Source organism: Tachypleus tridentatus, chromosome 13 (genome assembly GCF_004210375.1).
Source record: "Tachypleus tridentatus isolate NWPU-2018 chromosome 13, ASM421037v1, whole genome shotgun sequence".
In the NCBI taxonomy this organism is placed as follows: Eukaryota; Metazoa; Arthropoda; class Merostomata; order Xiphosura; family Limulidae; genus Tachypleus; species Tachypleus tridentatus.
This window is the reverse complement of record NC_134837.1, coordinates 86,154,817-86,172,675: the sequence shown is the minus strand read 5'-3', so window position 1 is coordinate 86,172,675 and position 17,859 is coordinate 86,154,817. Positions and strand designations below refer to the sequence as shown.

Below are 17,859 nucleotides of genomic sequence, written 5' to 3'. Positions count from 1 at the left end.
CAACCAACATTTGTTATACAACTAGCAGCAAAGGTAGCTTCAATATCAATGGCTGGAATATGTTAAGGTCTTTTCTGATTACAAGTCGAGTGTTTTTTGCACTGAAGTGACAATGAATCCTGCATGGATATATTGGCCTTCTTGATTATGCATAAAAAGCCAGGTCTCTCAGTTGGAAAAAAAATGAAAAAATTCATATTAGGTAAACGTACATATATAGTTACGACAGAAAGTGTTCGTACCCCTGCGTCCCGAGTAGTTTTTTGCTCATAACTTAACAAGTATCACGATTAGGCTAATACACATATGGTGTATTATAAATATTATACTAACACACATGTACATAAACTTGTATGTAAATTAAACGACAAATAAACTGTTTATAAACAAATAACCAAAATTAGGAGGAGCAGAAAGTGTTCGTACATTTCAGAACGTGTGAAAAAACTGGTATTCCCGTAAAAATTTTGTTTAGTTTGGCGAATAAACTACATTATACCATTCCAGAACTAGACACTGGGTTCATAATTATTGGAATTTAGCCAGCAAAAAATGTACTTCCGGCAATATAGCACCGTCTTCGTCATTATCTACTTGGTCATCATGGCGAACAGGAAACAACTGTCCAGTGATTTAAAAAACGAATTATTGTAAAATACAAGTCTCATGTGTCTCTTTCCGGTATTGCTACACAACTTAATGTGTCGAAATATACTGTTCAAAGCATAATTGCCAAGTTTAAGCTTAGAGGATCAACTGCTAACCCGGATGCCCCATCAAAATTCCAGAGAGAACCAAGAGGAAGGTTCTCAAAGAAGTTAGTAGGAACCCTCGTTTAACACTAATGACATACAGAAACTGGTAAGGAAACTGGGGTTGAAGTAAGCACCTCTACAGTTACGAACATGTTACGCTCTTCTGGGTTCAAAGCATGCCGTCCTCGTAGAACTCCATATTTAAAGCCTGTTCATTTAGAAGCACGATTAAGGTATGCAAGAAAGCATGTAGATAAACCCTTTACCTATTGGAAGAGTATTCTTTGGTGAGAAGAGACTAAAATCGAGCTTTTCGGCCACAATGATGTTCGCAATATTTTCCGAAAGAAATCTTCCAAAGATCGTCCCTACATTTACACACGGAGGTGGCTCGATCATGCTATGGGTTCCTTCAGCTCTTCTGGTGTAGGTAACCTTCACCACGTCAACGGAACCATGATAAAAGAAGAGTACGTTGATATATTAGGCACTTATATCAAGAATGATGCTCGGAACTTGCGGCTTTAGCGTCGTTGGATCTACCAGCACGACAATGAACCTAAGTACACATCAAAATATGTGCAATCCTGGTTGCAGAGGAACCATATAAGTGTTTTGGAGTGGCCATGGCAGTCACCCGATCTCAACCCAATTGAAAACGTTTGGCATGAGTTGAAGACCAGGGTTCATCAGCGTCATCAAAAAAAAAACAAACTTGCAAGAGTTGGAGGCCTTTTGTTAAGAAGAATGGAAGAAAATACAAGTCGAGTACTGTCAAACGATCATGGAGGGCTTTGAGGAGAGATTGCGCCAAGTAATTCACCTGAAAGGCTACACATCTGACCATTAAAGTAGACGCACGAACACTTTCTGCCCCTCCTATGTTTGGTTATTTGTTTATAAACAGTTGATTTGTCGTTCAAGTTACATTAAAAAATATGTAGATGTGTTGGTATAATATTTATAATATACTCTATTTTCATTATCCTAATCGTGATACTTTTTAAGTTATGAGGAAAAAGCTACTCACGACGCAGGGGTACGAACACTTTCTGTCGTAACTGTACATCAGGAGAGCTCTATTTAGAAATAGTAAATTTGGTCGTTGAGATCTTACGTTATGATTTTTAAAATTATTTGTTTGAAACCTGAAAGAGTATAATGTGTTTCTCTATTAAACATCATGCATTAAAGTACATTCATCTCTCTACCACTCTCTCTAGTGTAGTGCACACTTAAGCTTGTGTTAGAGTACGTCTACTATTATGTCTGCAATAAAGATTGTGACTGCGTAAACGTTTGTGCCTAGACTTTCATTTTGTGTCAAACTCAGTCTAGAACAGAGAAATTCGGGTAATGACTTCACAGTACATTATCTGATAATCCTTGTTTTACTCTGATAAACAACTTGGTTTTGGTTTGGTTTTTGAATTTTGCGCAAAGCTACAGAAGGACTATCTGTGTAAGCCATCCCTAATTTAGCAGTGTAAGACTAGAGGAAAGGCAGCTCGTCATCACCACCCACTGCCGACTCTTGGGCTTCTCTTTTACCAACAAATATTTGGATTGACCGCACATTATAACGCCCTCACAGCTGAAAGAGCAAGCATGTTTATTGTGATGGAGATTGGAACCCACGACCCTCAGAGTACGAGTTGAGTGCCTTAACCACATGCAAAAGTTGATTAAGTTATGGGTTATGGCTGTAGTTGTTAATAATGTTAAAGGATACCAATAAGTTAAATCTCACTCACATAGTTGCAACTTTTTATTTCACAATTCTAGTTTTTGATTTATGTAAATAAGTTCTTGCTTTGTGACGAATATAACTGGAAGATCAAACGTTGATTTCTCTTGAGAGTTGTTATGTAAGAGGATATTCATTGTTCAAACAGGTATTTTTTGTTGTTGTTGAGTCTGATTAAATGAAAGAGCCATTAAAAATTTATTAGATTTATTTCTGAGCTAATCTTACCAAGGCAGACTTGAATTAACTGTACTAGAACAATTACATTTACTTTATTGTTCTTAATAGAGAACATACATAATAGGTAGCTTTTGTTACATAACCATAATTCTAGTTTGTCCAAATTAAAAAAAAAATTGTTAAATCTAAGATTAAGATTTGCTACATTTAAAGATTAAGCTATGTTTTTTAAGAAGTTCTAGTATTTAGGTGAGCTTGAGTTTTTGAATGAAGTTTTCAGAGAATATTTAAAGGTAAAACATAAAAGGCCTAAGATTAGGTTGTATCTTAACTTGACTAGGTTTTGAGAGTTCTTATATTGTTTCAGATGAGCACAGAATAATGCCCCCTAACTCACATGTAATCTCAGAGATAACAGGATTCCACTACCCAGATCAAAAGGTGAAGGAAACTAGAAGAATGCCAGAAAGCTTCCTAGGATCAAATGCAAACCTTGTTAAGTTGAATTCATTACTAATTACCAAACAAATGGATCAAGGTAAAATACTTAATAATTTTCTTCCATAAGTTTGATGGACTTTAAATTTTGCAGAAAGTAATGCTGAAATTTAAATATAGCATTGTATAATAATAATAACCATTAGTGCATGACCTAGTCATGCTCATGATAAGTGTTTAGACCAACAGTTGATGAATGCAGTTGCACATTATATGCAGTAGCTCTTGTTGCATGAAATGAGGATGCTACTACAGCATAAAAAATCACAATAAACAAATTGCAAAATAATAATAAAGACACATTTCACTGTATAATGCTATCACTACATTTTTAATTTGTGATTTAAATGACTTGCATGCTCTGACTGCATACCACTGTTAGAATAAGTAAATTATTTGTGGATTCTCAAAATTATGTAGGAAATACTGTTGACATTTAAGCAAACATAATTCAGTAATGTATATTTTGTTTACAAGTTGAGTAAGAATTGGAAGCTTCCAGTAAGTCTTGAATATAAACTTTGATTGCAGTTCTATTAGTCATATGTGGAATTATCAATTAACAGATAAAAAATATTTTTATTACTCATCATTATTTTAATACTAAGCATTTTAATGTACAGCACATGGTTGCTGTACTTGCTAGAACTCAATATAATTGTTGAAGTAGTAGTTTAAAAGTTTATGACAAGAGAAATTTCTTCAACTTTAGTGTTTCATGGCAAGACGAGCTTTCTGCACTACATAAAAACTAACTGGTTTGTTCTGTTTTGTTATTTAAGATGAATTTTCTATTGTAGCATCTAGCATTGCTACCAATCCCTTTGCTGGTTAGATCATCAGTAATCCCTTAAGGCATTAAGGGCTCCACTTCCAATAGTAAATCAACTGAGAATCCAACAACCTAGGTTTGCTTTAGAGTTAACAGAGCCAACACTTTAACATTCAATTTGTCAGCATCCTTAGCATGACCCCCAGTTTATGTAACAAAACAAGTACATATTGACCATTTAGTTGTTCTGGCAACTACTAAAACTTTTGATAATTTAGTATGGTAAGAAGGTATTTATCATATTTGTTCTCCTTTAACTATTTCTTTTAATACTGTTGTGAAAAGATTGTTTTTGAATATTCAACCTTTATACCAAGTTTTTTCAAAGTAATCAAATTAAGCAAATAATTGTGAAATGTGTGGTATTGAAAATTACTGCTGATATTTAAAGATGTAAGTAATTCAGTAATGTATAAAGTACATGAACTGTCATGGAAGATGTTAATAAGTTACATAATGACTTATGATAATGAACAGGTAAACAGCAATTTATACGGATGAGGAAAAATTTAATTGATGATGTAAATACTACATGTTTTGACAAAATATTGAGTTAAAAGATAAGCATACCAAGGATCAGATTGAACATGCCACAAGAATAGGTCAGCACTAAATTAATTAGGTTAACAATTTATTGATAACATATTAATTGTATAACACTGGCCTAGTGCCATACAAAGCTAATTTGGTAACATTTTAACCTATCTTTAAAATAAAAAAGTATACAGATATGTTCAAAAATAGAAATATTTTCAAATTTTTGTGTGAAAGACCTCATTGATGCAAATAAAGCAGATATAATGTGGTTGATATGTTATTATATACACTTGTTTACCTTCACTCTTAAGTTCTTATAATTTCACAAAGGAATCTGCTAAATTATAACTTGATTTTAAGAATAAAGTTTTGTCATAGTATGTAGAATTATCATGTAAATTCTTTTTGAAATGTTTCATTATAACGTCATAAATATTTACAAACTCCTTCCATAGCTATTCTTACCTCTAGATGTATGTATTAGAAAAGAAAATTTATATTATGAGCTCTCTAAAATGGTTCATATAAAAATACTCTCAACTGCTATAATAATATTCTAGACCTTTAGTGTTTCATATACAAGTTTATTGATAAAGTTGGTTAAAAAATATTTCATTATAACTGCATAAATACTTACAAACTCTTACTTATTACTTCTAGACAATGAACTACCAAAAAAATCTATGTTTCTGTTGTTATAACATCTTAAAGTATTTATTAAAGAATAATATAAATTGTTATGATCATTTCATAAACCATGATGTTTTACATGTTAATTTATTCTGCCTGATTAAAAAGTATTATTTTGAATTAAACATAAAATACTTGTTTCTTAACAATAAATTCTACATCTTTAAGCTAGCATATAAAGAGTACTTCATAATACCAGACTTTTTCTCTTGGTTTGACAATTAGACTACCCAGTTAATTAAGTATAACTTTTTAAGTTTAATATAATTTATTAACTTAGCTCTGATAGTAAAATTTATGTCTAAATTGTATCTTAAAAAATGGTATAGTTATTCAAGAAAAGTAGCATACATATTTGGAATTTAAGTTGTATAAGCAGTTAATTTAAATATTTTGTTAAAATTAGCAAACAAAAATTAATTTGAGTATTTTTGCTATAAATATCTTTGTATTGATGTCATTGTATATATTGGCTGCTTTTTGTTTATTATGCCTCTGTAGACTTTATTTTTGTGAGTAGTGCTTTTAATGTGTATTATTTTTATACAATTTTTTTCAGACAGTATTATGTATAATTCATTGCAGTCATTGCTCAAATAGCATTACTTTGAATATTCAGAGTTTGTTACAGATACCTTCAATAGTTTGAGTTATTAAAAAAATGCTTTACTAAGAAGTGCTATGGGGTTAACCATTTAGCTGAGTTGGTAAAGCACTTCCGTAGTGTGTATGAAAAGTCTTAAGCTCAAATCCAAGGTATCCAACTAATGATTTTCCCATGACCATGAAATTAGGCCAGAGATAAGAATGTAGTACTTTAAATTGTTAAAGAAAAGTGTGTTACTAAAAAGTGTTAGTGGGTTAACCCTGTAACTCAGCAGATTATGCCCCTGTTTGTGATTGGTCTTAATTCAAATCTAAGACAAGAAAAAAAAGCAATTATGACATATCTATACAAAATCCTTTGTATATCTAGCTAAAATAATGTAACTTAATGCTAAACATTTGAATAACTTGATAGAAAAGATAATTTTTAGGTATGTTTAAAGGATAATTTTGTGGTATGTAATCTATAGATTTTGTAACACATAAAATATTCTGTTATATAACTAACCACACAGTTACTTGAATATTAAGTTTAAAAATATTGACTATAGTTAAAGTAATACTGTTTATAGTATTCTTGTGTATGTTTATGTTTGTTTGGTTGTATTTATTAATGATTGGATGGAAATATCAGTTTATGTTTTTGTCTTTTCACAGCATGTTGATATTTCTTAGTACTTGGCTATTTTGCTAATGCATGTTAATTAATTTGTTTATTTTTGCAGTCTACACGTGTCTTGGGATATTTACTTTTTCTTCCAATGCTGGTGTATATGACTGTTTTGTTATTTCTTTACAATATGAATATGTGGATACTATATTGGTGTCTTTTTGTAATTTTTCTTATTTCTGTTTATTATATGTATAAATACTTGGCTACTTCTTAAAAAGTGTGCTCATGTGTATTAAGAACTGTTTTACTATATTGTTACGTGTGTATTGATAAATGTTTGTTTCGTTGAAATGTGGTGATGTGTATGATATATTTTACTCAGGAGCTGTGTATGAATGAATATTTGATTATTTTTTTGAACAATGTGCTGGTATACATGGATAGCCAGTTGTTTTTTGTTCTTTAGTAATGCTTGTGATTATTTGATTTTCTTTATATCTGCTAAATGGTGACATATGTAAGAGGGTAGTCACAAACTAACAAATGTTTGAATGATCAGAAGTTTTTAAAAAAGAAGTCACAAGGGAAGAAAATTGTGCCCTTCCTTCTTACCCTTGGAACCTATGTATACAAGCCAACCATGCTGCTCAATTATGCCAGTCAGTTGTATATTTTTAACATAATCCTGGTCAGACACTCTGTGTTATTTTTTGTAGTTATAATCAACTAATTCATTATAGGTTAAATCAAATATCCTTTTATAAATAAAAAATTCAACATTGTATTGCCCACCATTAAGTTTTAGTATATTTATTTAAAGATCTTTTTTGAGGTTCCATAAACATGTGTTCTGATTTTTTTAAAATTTACCCTCTTTAAATAAATTACAAGGAGTATTTGTGTTATCTAGAATTATGCATGAAAGTGTCAGAAAGAATGTGGGTTTTTTTTTGTACATGAAACTTAAATTGTTTTCCTACAGTTTACTGATGTGTTTAAAAATCTTATTTCTTTTTCACATTATGTTTGTGTGTAAAAATATTTGGCTTTTCTTCTACGTCACGGTGATATTTATGAATGTAACACATGGACAGTGTGGGACAGTTTTGTCTTTCATTAATTTTGATGTACAGCCAACCACCTTTGAGAAACAGCAAAAACTTAATCCCACTGTTAACATGTCATGAAATTATTGATCTCCATTTTTAAACTCTTGTAGTAGATTCCAGCATTTTACAATTGGCAGCAGCTCGCTACATATACCAGTTACCCTCTTCCAAAAATAAAATTTTTTAACTGGAATCTAGACTGTCTTTTCCAAATCTTAGATTTATGTTTTGTTGTTGTTTTGTCTTCAGGATATAATTTTTGTCCTATTATTCTTTAAGATAATCTTCTAAACTTCAATGAGATCACCTGTTATCATTTTCTTAAGAGAAAATCAGTAGAGATCTTAACCTATACTCAGGAGATAACCTTTCTTTCATCTTCCCAGATTATCCTTGTAGCCCTCATCTGTCTCTGTTAATCACAATGCTTTGTTTTCTTTCACCTAACAATTATACAATCTAATATACTATTCTTTTTCTCAATCTACACTAATACAAATTTCCTTAATAATATTTTATGTAACATTAAACATGTTTTGAAAATTTTATCACACCAAGTAACATAATATTCTTAAAAAAATATAGTACGAATGGAAGACTTTTCTTTTAGATAATCCATATATTGATTTTCATTTACAGAATTATAATTCAGTAGATGGTTTTGTAAAGTTTCTTAAATCAGACTAATTTTTCCTTGTAAAGAAGTAAAACTAACTGATCTGAGATTTAAGGAAATTTTTGTCACCAACCTTTAAAAATGGGAGTGAAATTAACATTCATCTGGGAGCTACCTACAGTCTAGTAAGTAACCTACTAAAAATGAAAAAAAAGTTCACATTTTAGATCTTTGACCTTATTTAAATTTAATTCTGGGATTAACATTATCTGGTCCTGGTGTGTTTACTGTTTTTAGCCTCTAAGTTTCTTCTCTTAACACCAAGAGATTATTACCTTCAAGGTTGAGGTCAATTTCAGTATTTTTTATAGATAGTAAGGGTCAAGGATATTTCTCACATCCTTTTGTTGAAAAAAAAGTGAACATTTAAAAGGTGTACTGTCTCATAGTTTTCATCACAATAAAAGATGATTTAATTCTAGTTAATTTGTTTTCATTATTGTAGATAACTGGCCATTATTAACGTTTTCCCTTTGTTTAGTGCAGTGAATACAAGGTTTTCATATTGTCGGATTGTGACAGTGAAATAAAAGTGACAAGATGAGAGTTCTTTCCTTCTGTTAGTTTCAATTTTATCAGCCAATCATTTCTCTTAAGCTGTTTTTGAAAAAATACTTTTTTTTAATTCAAATCCTGAATTTTCCTGTAGTTATATAAATATTCCCTCCATGTTGTTGGTTCAAGTTGAGGGTGTTTATCTCGTTTTTAACAATCTACTTAAGTTTAGCCTTCCCTGTGTAAAAATGTTCCCAAATAATTTTTAACTAATTATTCCAATTTATTAATAATAAATCTTAACTTTTAGCATCAAAATTAGCTTTCTGAATATTATAAACTTAAAATTTTTATTTCTTTTTTTTATCTCAACAAAACATTCAACTTAATTATGCAGTCCTTACTCTCCTTCCACTTCAACTTTCACAACAACATTTTCTTTAGTGTTTAATAATAAATTTAAAATTGTATCCCCCCCTAGTTGGCTCTCTGACCATTTGGTATAAAAATCTATTCTCTAGCACTTCGAGAAACCTTTTTCTCACACTTTTTGACTCCATATAATTCCAGTTTGTATGTCTAAAATCAGCATCTTTGAGTAACAAACTGACATTATTATACACGCTCTAATATATATTATCTCTTTGAATCCATACCAATTGATGGTTATAAACTTTCTACCCTTGTTGTTTCCCTAGCTTACTGATTCAAATATAATTTTTTTTTACAGTGGGGTCATTCCATGTCAAATCATCCAGATTTTGGAAAATTTTCCGGGTGACCCCCTCAGAATATCTTGAAAAAATTCACATGTGCTCATCTACCCATATAATGAAAAATTGCCAAAGATTAGATCAATATCTCTAATAGTTTCTGAATTACAGCCCTGTAAAATTTAGTTCATTTTTTTTTGTTTTTCCCTAATTAATTTTTGGGTAATTTTTGACTGCTTAAAGCTGCAAGAGTAATGGTGATAGAAGGCTAAAATTTGCTACACTGACTGAATTAATCTCATAGAATTCAAAAATGGTCTCAAACCAAGTTTATCTCTCTTAGGATTTTCATAATGAGGCTGTAAAATCACCTGAAAACCCAAAATCATAAAAAAAAAAACATTGGTTTATTTAATAAGCCATAGCTCTAAGACTTAATATGATACAAAGCTGAATTTTGTTTTCAGATTTCCTATAACATATCAGTTGATAAATCAGCAATTGTTGTAATTAAAAGTATATTAGATCTCCTGTAAAAAAATGTAGTTGCATGCAACTTTATATGATTTAGCTAAAAATAGCCCTACTTCAGGCTACAGTTTGACCATGTCACCAGTTATTCAGCCTTTTCAAATTTTTTCCATATATTCTTACATTTCTGAATATGATCTGCAAAAAAATCAATATGGTTTTCAACCTACTCTTTGAGTAATAATGTTTTAAAGTATCCCCTGACCACACGTTGTTTACTTGAAACAAAAACTTCAATTCAAGGTGTGTTACTGTGTGCAAATATATCCATACAATTTTGAAATAATTTATGATCCCATTTAAATATTCTAATCAGCTTTTACCATATATTCTTACATCTCTAAACATGATCTTCAAACAAATCAAGGTTGTGAAAAATAATAAATTATCAAATTTTTAGTGTCTCTGATATGTACCATTGGGCAAAGGATCACATTCAGAGCATTCAGTTCTTTCTTGTCAATCAGGAATCAGTCCTGCAGAATTGTGTAAAGTTTGATCTACTTGAGTACTATGAAAAATTCAAAACTGTGACAGGTATTAGGTCACATCATAACTTTATTCCCCACTCTACCAACAAATTGTATATGAGAAGGATATCAGATGATGATGTGTACACAGTTGTAACTGTTGGTAGTAGCAGTGAAAGTGATGCTGCAGCAGCTCAAATAGGGTCTAATGATAATTATCAGCCAGGGAAATATGTGGCATGCATATACGATCATGAATGGCATGTGCGAAACATAAAAGATAGATCAGATGAACATTCCGATGTGTTGGTGTCATTTATGAAGAAATCAAGAAATAACTGTTCTCATGGTCTGCAATGTCATGTAAAGATGAAAGCTGGATTCCTTTCCAACATATTCTTTGTCTGATAAGTACACCTAACGTGCAAGGCAGTAGTGCTCACCACTATGTTCTAAGTCAAAGTGATCTCAACATAATCAAACTCGAATTTCATAAATTTGTTCAAGCTGTCTGAACAAAGCAATGTTTATTTGATGTTGTAAAGGCTAATTTATCACCAAAGCAGTTTTTGAAACATTTCATTGTCATGATTATTGCAGTTTGGTGTGACTATAATCTTTCTCAGTTATCCCCTGTTGTAGCACTGTGCTTTTTGTGTCTGATTTACCTTTGTAATTATTATATTATGAATCTTAAACTCAGCCATATCTGCATAACTGTAATGCATACACAATATATTTGCACTGCAATGTGATCTAACTAGTTATGCCAATAAACTTGTTCAGAAATGAATTAATTCTTTCTTGTTTCTTACAACTTCATTATTTAACATTGTGAAAGGCTGGTTAGAATATTTCAGTGGGATTCATAAAATTCTGACAGGTATTTTTCACAATTGTATGGATATATTTGCACACAGTGACACACCTGAACTGAATGTTTTTTTTAAATAAAAAACATATGGTCAGAGGATACTTTAAAAAATTATAGCTCAAAAAGTAGGTTGAACACCATCCTGATTTTTTTGTAGATCATATTCAGAAATGTAAGAATATATGGTAAAAATCTGAAAAGGCTGAATAACTGGTGACATGGTCAAACTGTGGCCTGAAGTAGGGCTATTTTTAGCTAAATCATAAAACGTTGCATGCAGCTATATTTTTTACAGGAGATCTAACAGACCTTTAATTACAACAATTGCTGATTTATCAACTGATATGTTATAGGAAATTAGAAAGAAAAATTCAGCTTTGTATCATATTAAGTCTTAGAGCAATGGCTTATTAAATAAATCAATGTGTTTTACAATTTGGGGTGTTCAGGTGATTTTACTGCCTCACTACGCAAATCCTAAGAGAGATAAACTTGGTTTGAGACCGTTTTTGAATTCTGTGAGATTAATACAATCAGTGTAGTAAATTCCAGCCTTCTATCACCATTACTCTTGCAGCTTTAAGCAGCCAAAGTTGCCCAAAAATGAATTTGCCAAAAAGAAAAACAAATTAACTAAATTTTACAGAGCTGTAAATCAGAAACTATAAGAGATATTGATCTAATCTTTAGCAGTTGTTCATTATATGGGTAGATGAGCACATGTGAATTTTTACAAGGCATTCTGTGGAGGTCACCTGCAGTTCCCCAGATGATTTGACATGGAATGATCCAGTGTTCTGTTCTTTTTTCAAAGTGAAATTTGTAGATTTTTAGCATAAATTACAAAAAGCTTTATTTTATACTAACATTTTTATTATTATGCTGGGAGAAAACAAGAAGTAATTGTGTATAGTTACAACCTGATTTAATATAATAATAAAGATATTGCAACATTTTTATATATAAATCAATTGATTTTTATTATTGTTGTTTTTTTACACTACAACCAAAGCTCAACATTTACGTAGTTTATTAGAAATGTGTACAATTATAAATGAATTTAGTACTCATGGTTTGTATACCAAAGGAAATAATAACTGAGGTTAGTAACCAATTTTTATATATAGTGCATATTTAGCCAGTGAGGTTGATAATCATTGCTTATTTATTAATTACTTCAATACAATATTTTTTTTTACTACATTAGTATGTCCATTTTTTGTTTGCAGTGATAACAGTCGAATATTTTTGCACATCTTCTCTTGATATGGTAATATTAATGATTGGTGACCTTGTATAATTTAAATTTGTTTCTATGATAGCAAAGACTGATTGCCTTAACTCGGCAGTGATAACTAAAACTGATAACCATGTTTCAATAACATAAGTTGGTAATTTTGGGTCATCTATGAATGTTTAGTCATAATAAAGACTGTTTAACCTCATTCACTTTGGCTTGTTATTTTTGATAATGTAATCTCTGTTCTCCTGCTGTTGCTAAAATAGTAACATAAGGACTCAGCTTGGTCAGGTGAGTTAAGGTGTTTGACTCGTAATCTGAGGGTCACAGGTTTGAATCCTTGTCACACCAAACATGCTCTCCCTTTCAGCCATGAGGGTGTTATAATGTGATGGTAAATCCCACTATTCATTGCTAAAAGAGTAGCCAAAGAGTTGGCAGTGAGTGGTGATGAGTAGCTGTCTTCCCTCTAGTCCTATACTGCTAAATTAGGGACTGCTAGTGCAGGTAGTCCTTGTGTAGCTTTGCGCAAAATTTCAAAACAAACAAACAAATAGCAACATAGGTCATTATTATTTTTTTCTTTTTCTTACTGCAGTGAATATAAGGCTAAGTAATTTGGGTTGTTTTGTTATAGATAAATCATATGGATATAATGATTATTTCTCACTGTATATTGTTATTTATATATTTCTTAACAATGAGCAGTTTACTCATTGTTAAAGTTAAAAGATCAGATAAGGCCTGCAGGTAAGATTAAACTAAAAACAACACAGTGCCTTAATTTAAGTGATTATAAAAACAATTTACAGCACTTTTGAAAACTAACTGAAGCTAAGTTGTTGCAAAGGTAAATGTAAAGTTGTAGTGAAGGCAAATTTAGCATATGCAGAAACATCTGAATGTATGTTCTTAAAGTGATGAACATATGGGTTTGAATGAACTGCATTTGCCTATTTGAGGCCTAAATAAGTCAAAAACCATAGAATTTTATTTAATGTAATGCTTATTTGGTTTTTTAGGGAATTTCATGCGAGTTAAGCGTTGGGTGAAATAACTTGCAAATAAAAAGAGTAAAGTTGAAATCAAAGCCAATCATTATGAGATGATGACAACATAATGCTATCATATACCATACTTGTTCCATACTTGGACAAACGTTTTTCTAATGATGTGAGATTTGTAGCTTTTGATCAAAAAATTTGTGAGAAAAGTTCTGGACATACAAATTCTCTGTTTTGTACATCTTATTCTGAATAGGCATAATTAGTTATATCTGCTTATAGTATTGCCAATTTTTGTGAAAGTTCCAAATTTGATTTGGGTAGTTTCCCTAGTTTATTGAGTTTGAGACCATTTATTTAACTAATGTGAGATTAATTGATCTTTATTTGAAGTTTCAAGAGTGTATTTTAGTAATTACATTTTTGTTACAATATAGTTCTGGTATCAGCACAAGTTTTTCTTGTGTATAAATAAGAATTGCCGAATTTTTTTATAAAATTGAACTCTAAATGTTTGTTTGTTTTGAATTTCGCACAAAGCTACTCGAGGGCTATCTGTGCTAGCCGTCCCTAATTTACCAGTGTAAGACTAGAGGGAAGGCAGCTAGTTATCACCACCCACTGCCAACTCTTGGGCTATTCTTACCAACGAATAGTGGGGTTGACCGTCACATTATAACGCCCCCACGGCTGAAAGGGCGAGCATGTTTGGCACGACGGGGATGCGAACCCGCGACCCTCAGATTACGAGTTGCACGCCTTAACACGCTTGGCCATGCCGGGCCAACTGTAAATGAAACAACTGCTTCAAATCATGTGGGAAATGGTTAATTTGACATTCTTTTTCCCCACAAAATTGTTAGATAAAGGTTCTTAAATAGGTTTAGAAACATTTTTGAATGTTACATATTCTTTCAACCCTGGGTGTTTCGCAACATTACGATCAATTCCACTGTCCGTTAGCGCAAGAATTAGCGGTGGGTGGTATCGACTAGCTAGCTGTCTTCCCTCTAGTCCATTACTTCAAAGTTAGGGACGGTTAGCGCAGGTATCCTTTGAGTAACTTTGCACGAAGGGAAATTCAACAAATGCATTATGTTATACAAGGAAAGGCTGTATCTGCACAAACATGATAAGGTTAAGTAATATTTTACCGATTTAAAAGGCCTTTATAATACGAAGGCAGTCTTTCGTAAAATATTCATAATCATTACTGCTACAATCGCAACTACTAAGACTCTTCAATGGGTTAGAGGTAAGTTAACTCTAGAATCCAGGGTTCGATCCCTCTCAGTGGACAGCGCAAAAAGCATGTTGTGTAGATTTGTGCTAAAACAAATAAGCGGTTTGTAAACAGACGATAGGTTAAATATATATATTCCACGAGACCACTCACTGCAATACACTGCACAAGAGTGAAGTGAATAGAAATCACTTTCTGAACTTTCTCAGTTTTCCTAACCCTGAATTCTTCCTGTGTTCAAAGTAAAACGGTTTAAATCCAGTTTCTGTACCTATTCATGTTGATTTAAATCTTTTTTTCCATGCAGTGTTAGCCCGGCATGACCAGGTGGTTAAGGCACTCGACTCGTAATCCGAAGGTTGCGGGTTCGAAGCCGTGGGGACGTTATAATGTGACGGTAAATCCCACTATTCGTTGGTAAAAAAGTATCCCAAGAGTTGGCGGAGGGTGGTGATAACTAGTTGCCTTCCCTCTAGGCTTACACCGCAAAACTAGGGACGGCTAGTGCATATTCAAAATAAGCAAACAAAAAGATCATATGTACATGTACTAACTCATTGACGACAACATGGTTCAAGGTACAGAAATGTGACAATAGAATAAACGCGTTCATATCACCTTTGTATGACTTGGCGAATTTTTGTGGAAAGTACATGGTTTAGCAGACCGAGGACCTGGTGCTATTCACAAAGTAGAGAAACAAAACAAGCAGGGATAAATAAGGTTTATGTAAAAGGTTAGTTTTATTTTTTAGTTTATTGTTAATAAATATTAAATTCTTTTTTTAAAAGCAACTGTGTACTTAGATGAAAAAATCAATCTAGTAATGAGTAGAGCTAATTAAACACCGCTTTTATAAAGAGTAAAGCGTATTGTTTTATCAGTTGGGTATGTTCGTTCTTTATGTTATATTTGGCTCTTGGCTAATAGTTTTGTGATATGTGAAACGATATGGAATGAAAACTGTTTGAACATCTCTTAGAAATGGTAAATTTTAAAAATCGCAAGTTCAATTTTATGTCCAGATTTTTGCAATATCTCTGTGAAGTCACACAGGCTTGTTTGTTTTAAAATCACATTGGGCTATCTGCTGGGTCCACCACGTAAGTGGCAGATTTTAGGTTGTGTGAGCCGAGGGGCTAAGAATTTTTCTGGGCTCTGCATTCCATGCAATTCTGCATAGAATAAAATTATCAATGGGCCTACATTAAGACAACGGGTCCGAACTCTCTTTAACCCCTACCACTGCACTGCATGCAATCGAAACTAGGCTTTCAGCATTGTAAGCCCTCAGACTAACTGCTGCCCCATCGGGGGTTGCCGCAGAGACTTTCTGTCAAAAGTGATGAATAAATTCGATACTTTTTCTTATCTTATAAGAATTCTTGAAATTGTCGTATTAGGAGTGAAGTTATAAAACTTAAGTTTTGAACAGATTACATACCTAACTAGTAGATTATTCTCTCTGTTTTATTTTGTAAGTTGAAGTGTATAAGCTGTGTGTCATTAACATAGCGATGGATATGGCCTACCATTTTAGAGTGTAACTGGAGATACAGCAGGTGAGTCTTTTTTTTTTTTTGGAATTTCGCACAAAGCTACTCGAGGGCTATCTGTGCTAGCCGTCCCTAATTTAGCAGTGTAAGACTAGAGGGAAGGCAGCTAGTCATCACCACCCACCGCCAACTCTTGGGCTACTCTTTTACCAACGAATAGTGGGATTGACCGTCACATTATAACGCCCCCACGGCTGGGAGGGCGAGCATGTTTGGCGCGACTCGGGCGCGAACCCACGACCCTCAGATTACGAAGCGCACGCCTTAACGCGCTAGGCCATGCCGGGCCGGTGAGAGTCAACTATAATAAATATTTTATAATAGAAGCAAGAACAAAAACTGTACAGTTATTATGAACATTTACAAAGAGTCGCTTTTAAACAATATGTAAGAAAATATGGTGATATGAACCATCTTCGTATAGAATTTTAGAGATTTGCCATATTTCTGTACCATAAAAAAGCATAAATATATTAAAAGTTATGGTCAACTCGAACGAACAACCAAAATGTAAAAATCATTAAATAAATAAAAGGTATAGATATGGTAGTCTAAATATTCGCCATGATCCGAGGTAACAACACTTCGGTTTATCATTTATTCATTGATTTTAATATAAAATTTTGATGGAAAAAACAGCAACAACGTAGATTTGTCTTCTAAAAATTTCCACATTTTCAAATATTGCTTCAAAGATTTTAACACGTCGACCTTTTTAATTGACTTTTAGGCCAATTGAAGACATGAGAATTTCATAAAACTGTTTTATCAACTAACGCAGTCATTCCTAAATACTGCATCTAGCAGAATTATATTGATGCAGCGTATAATTTTATTAAGGAGTTATAAAAAGGTATACAGGTTCATGAATAACTGAGTATACTTGAAGCTGTAAAATAGTTGATGTCCTTCTTGCACGGGGCAAAAATCCGAGAAACACGATACTTCTAATGAGGACTGTAACACGTCTTATTATGTTACTTATTACGATTTCAAATAGACCGGAAATTTGAATTTATTTAGCTGAATGTCAATATGTATCAAGTTTATAATATTTGATAAGATTCATACACACATTTTCTTTCTTAACAAAAATATATTTTAATATAAAAACAACAATACAATTTATAATGGCGGTTATTACACATAACTATTTTTCTACAAACATTTTACAACCAAACAACATTTAGTCTTCTAACTGATCGGGAACCGAGTCTTTTATCGACGGTTCATTGAGGGCGAATTAATTCTACTTTCATAAACCGCCCGAAGTTAATTCTTTGAAGTTGAACGGTTTGTGATGTTCGAAATCTGTAAACATTTGTGTTAAAAGATCTGTAGTTTTCCTATTAATAAGCGTTTATCACTATCATAGTTTCAGAGGCTTATAGTATACTGATTATAGCGGCCAGACAATGTTCTGAAACAATTTAAGTGTTTTGTTCGTGATGCGACCAAGCCTTAAAGACGTAACCTTTCCACTTGGTGTC

General features: G+C 32.2%; 1 protein-coding gene across 6 annotated transcripts in view; it reads left to right on the top strand.

Moving 5' to 3' along the window:
• Positions 1-2,383: 2,383 nt before the first annotated feature.
• Positions 2,384-17,859, top strand: part of LOC143237682 (protein FAM234B-like) — a 59,454-nt gene continuing 43,978 nt past the window's right edge. For 2 of the 6 annotated variants that reach the window (XM_076477195.1, XM_076477194.1), the window contains exon 1: positions 15,530-15,549. Coding sequence is in view for 1 of the 6 variants with exons in the window: in XM_076477199.1 (XP_076333314.1) it covers positions 15,438-15,549 (112 nt within the window). In the remaining 5 variants the exon portion in view is untranslated. Of the gene's footprint in view, positions 2,651-3,049; positions 3,221-15,422; positions 15,550-17,859 lie in introns of those variants that run through there. The other 4 variants (XM_076477198.1, XM_076477199.1, XM_076477196.1 and 1 more) reach the window with 4 other exon arrangements.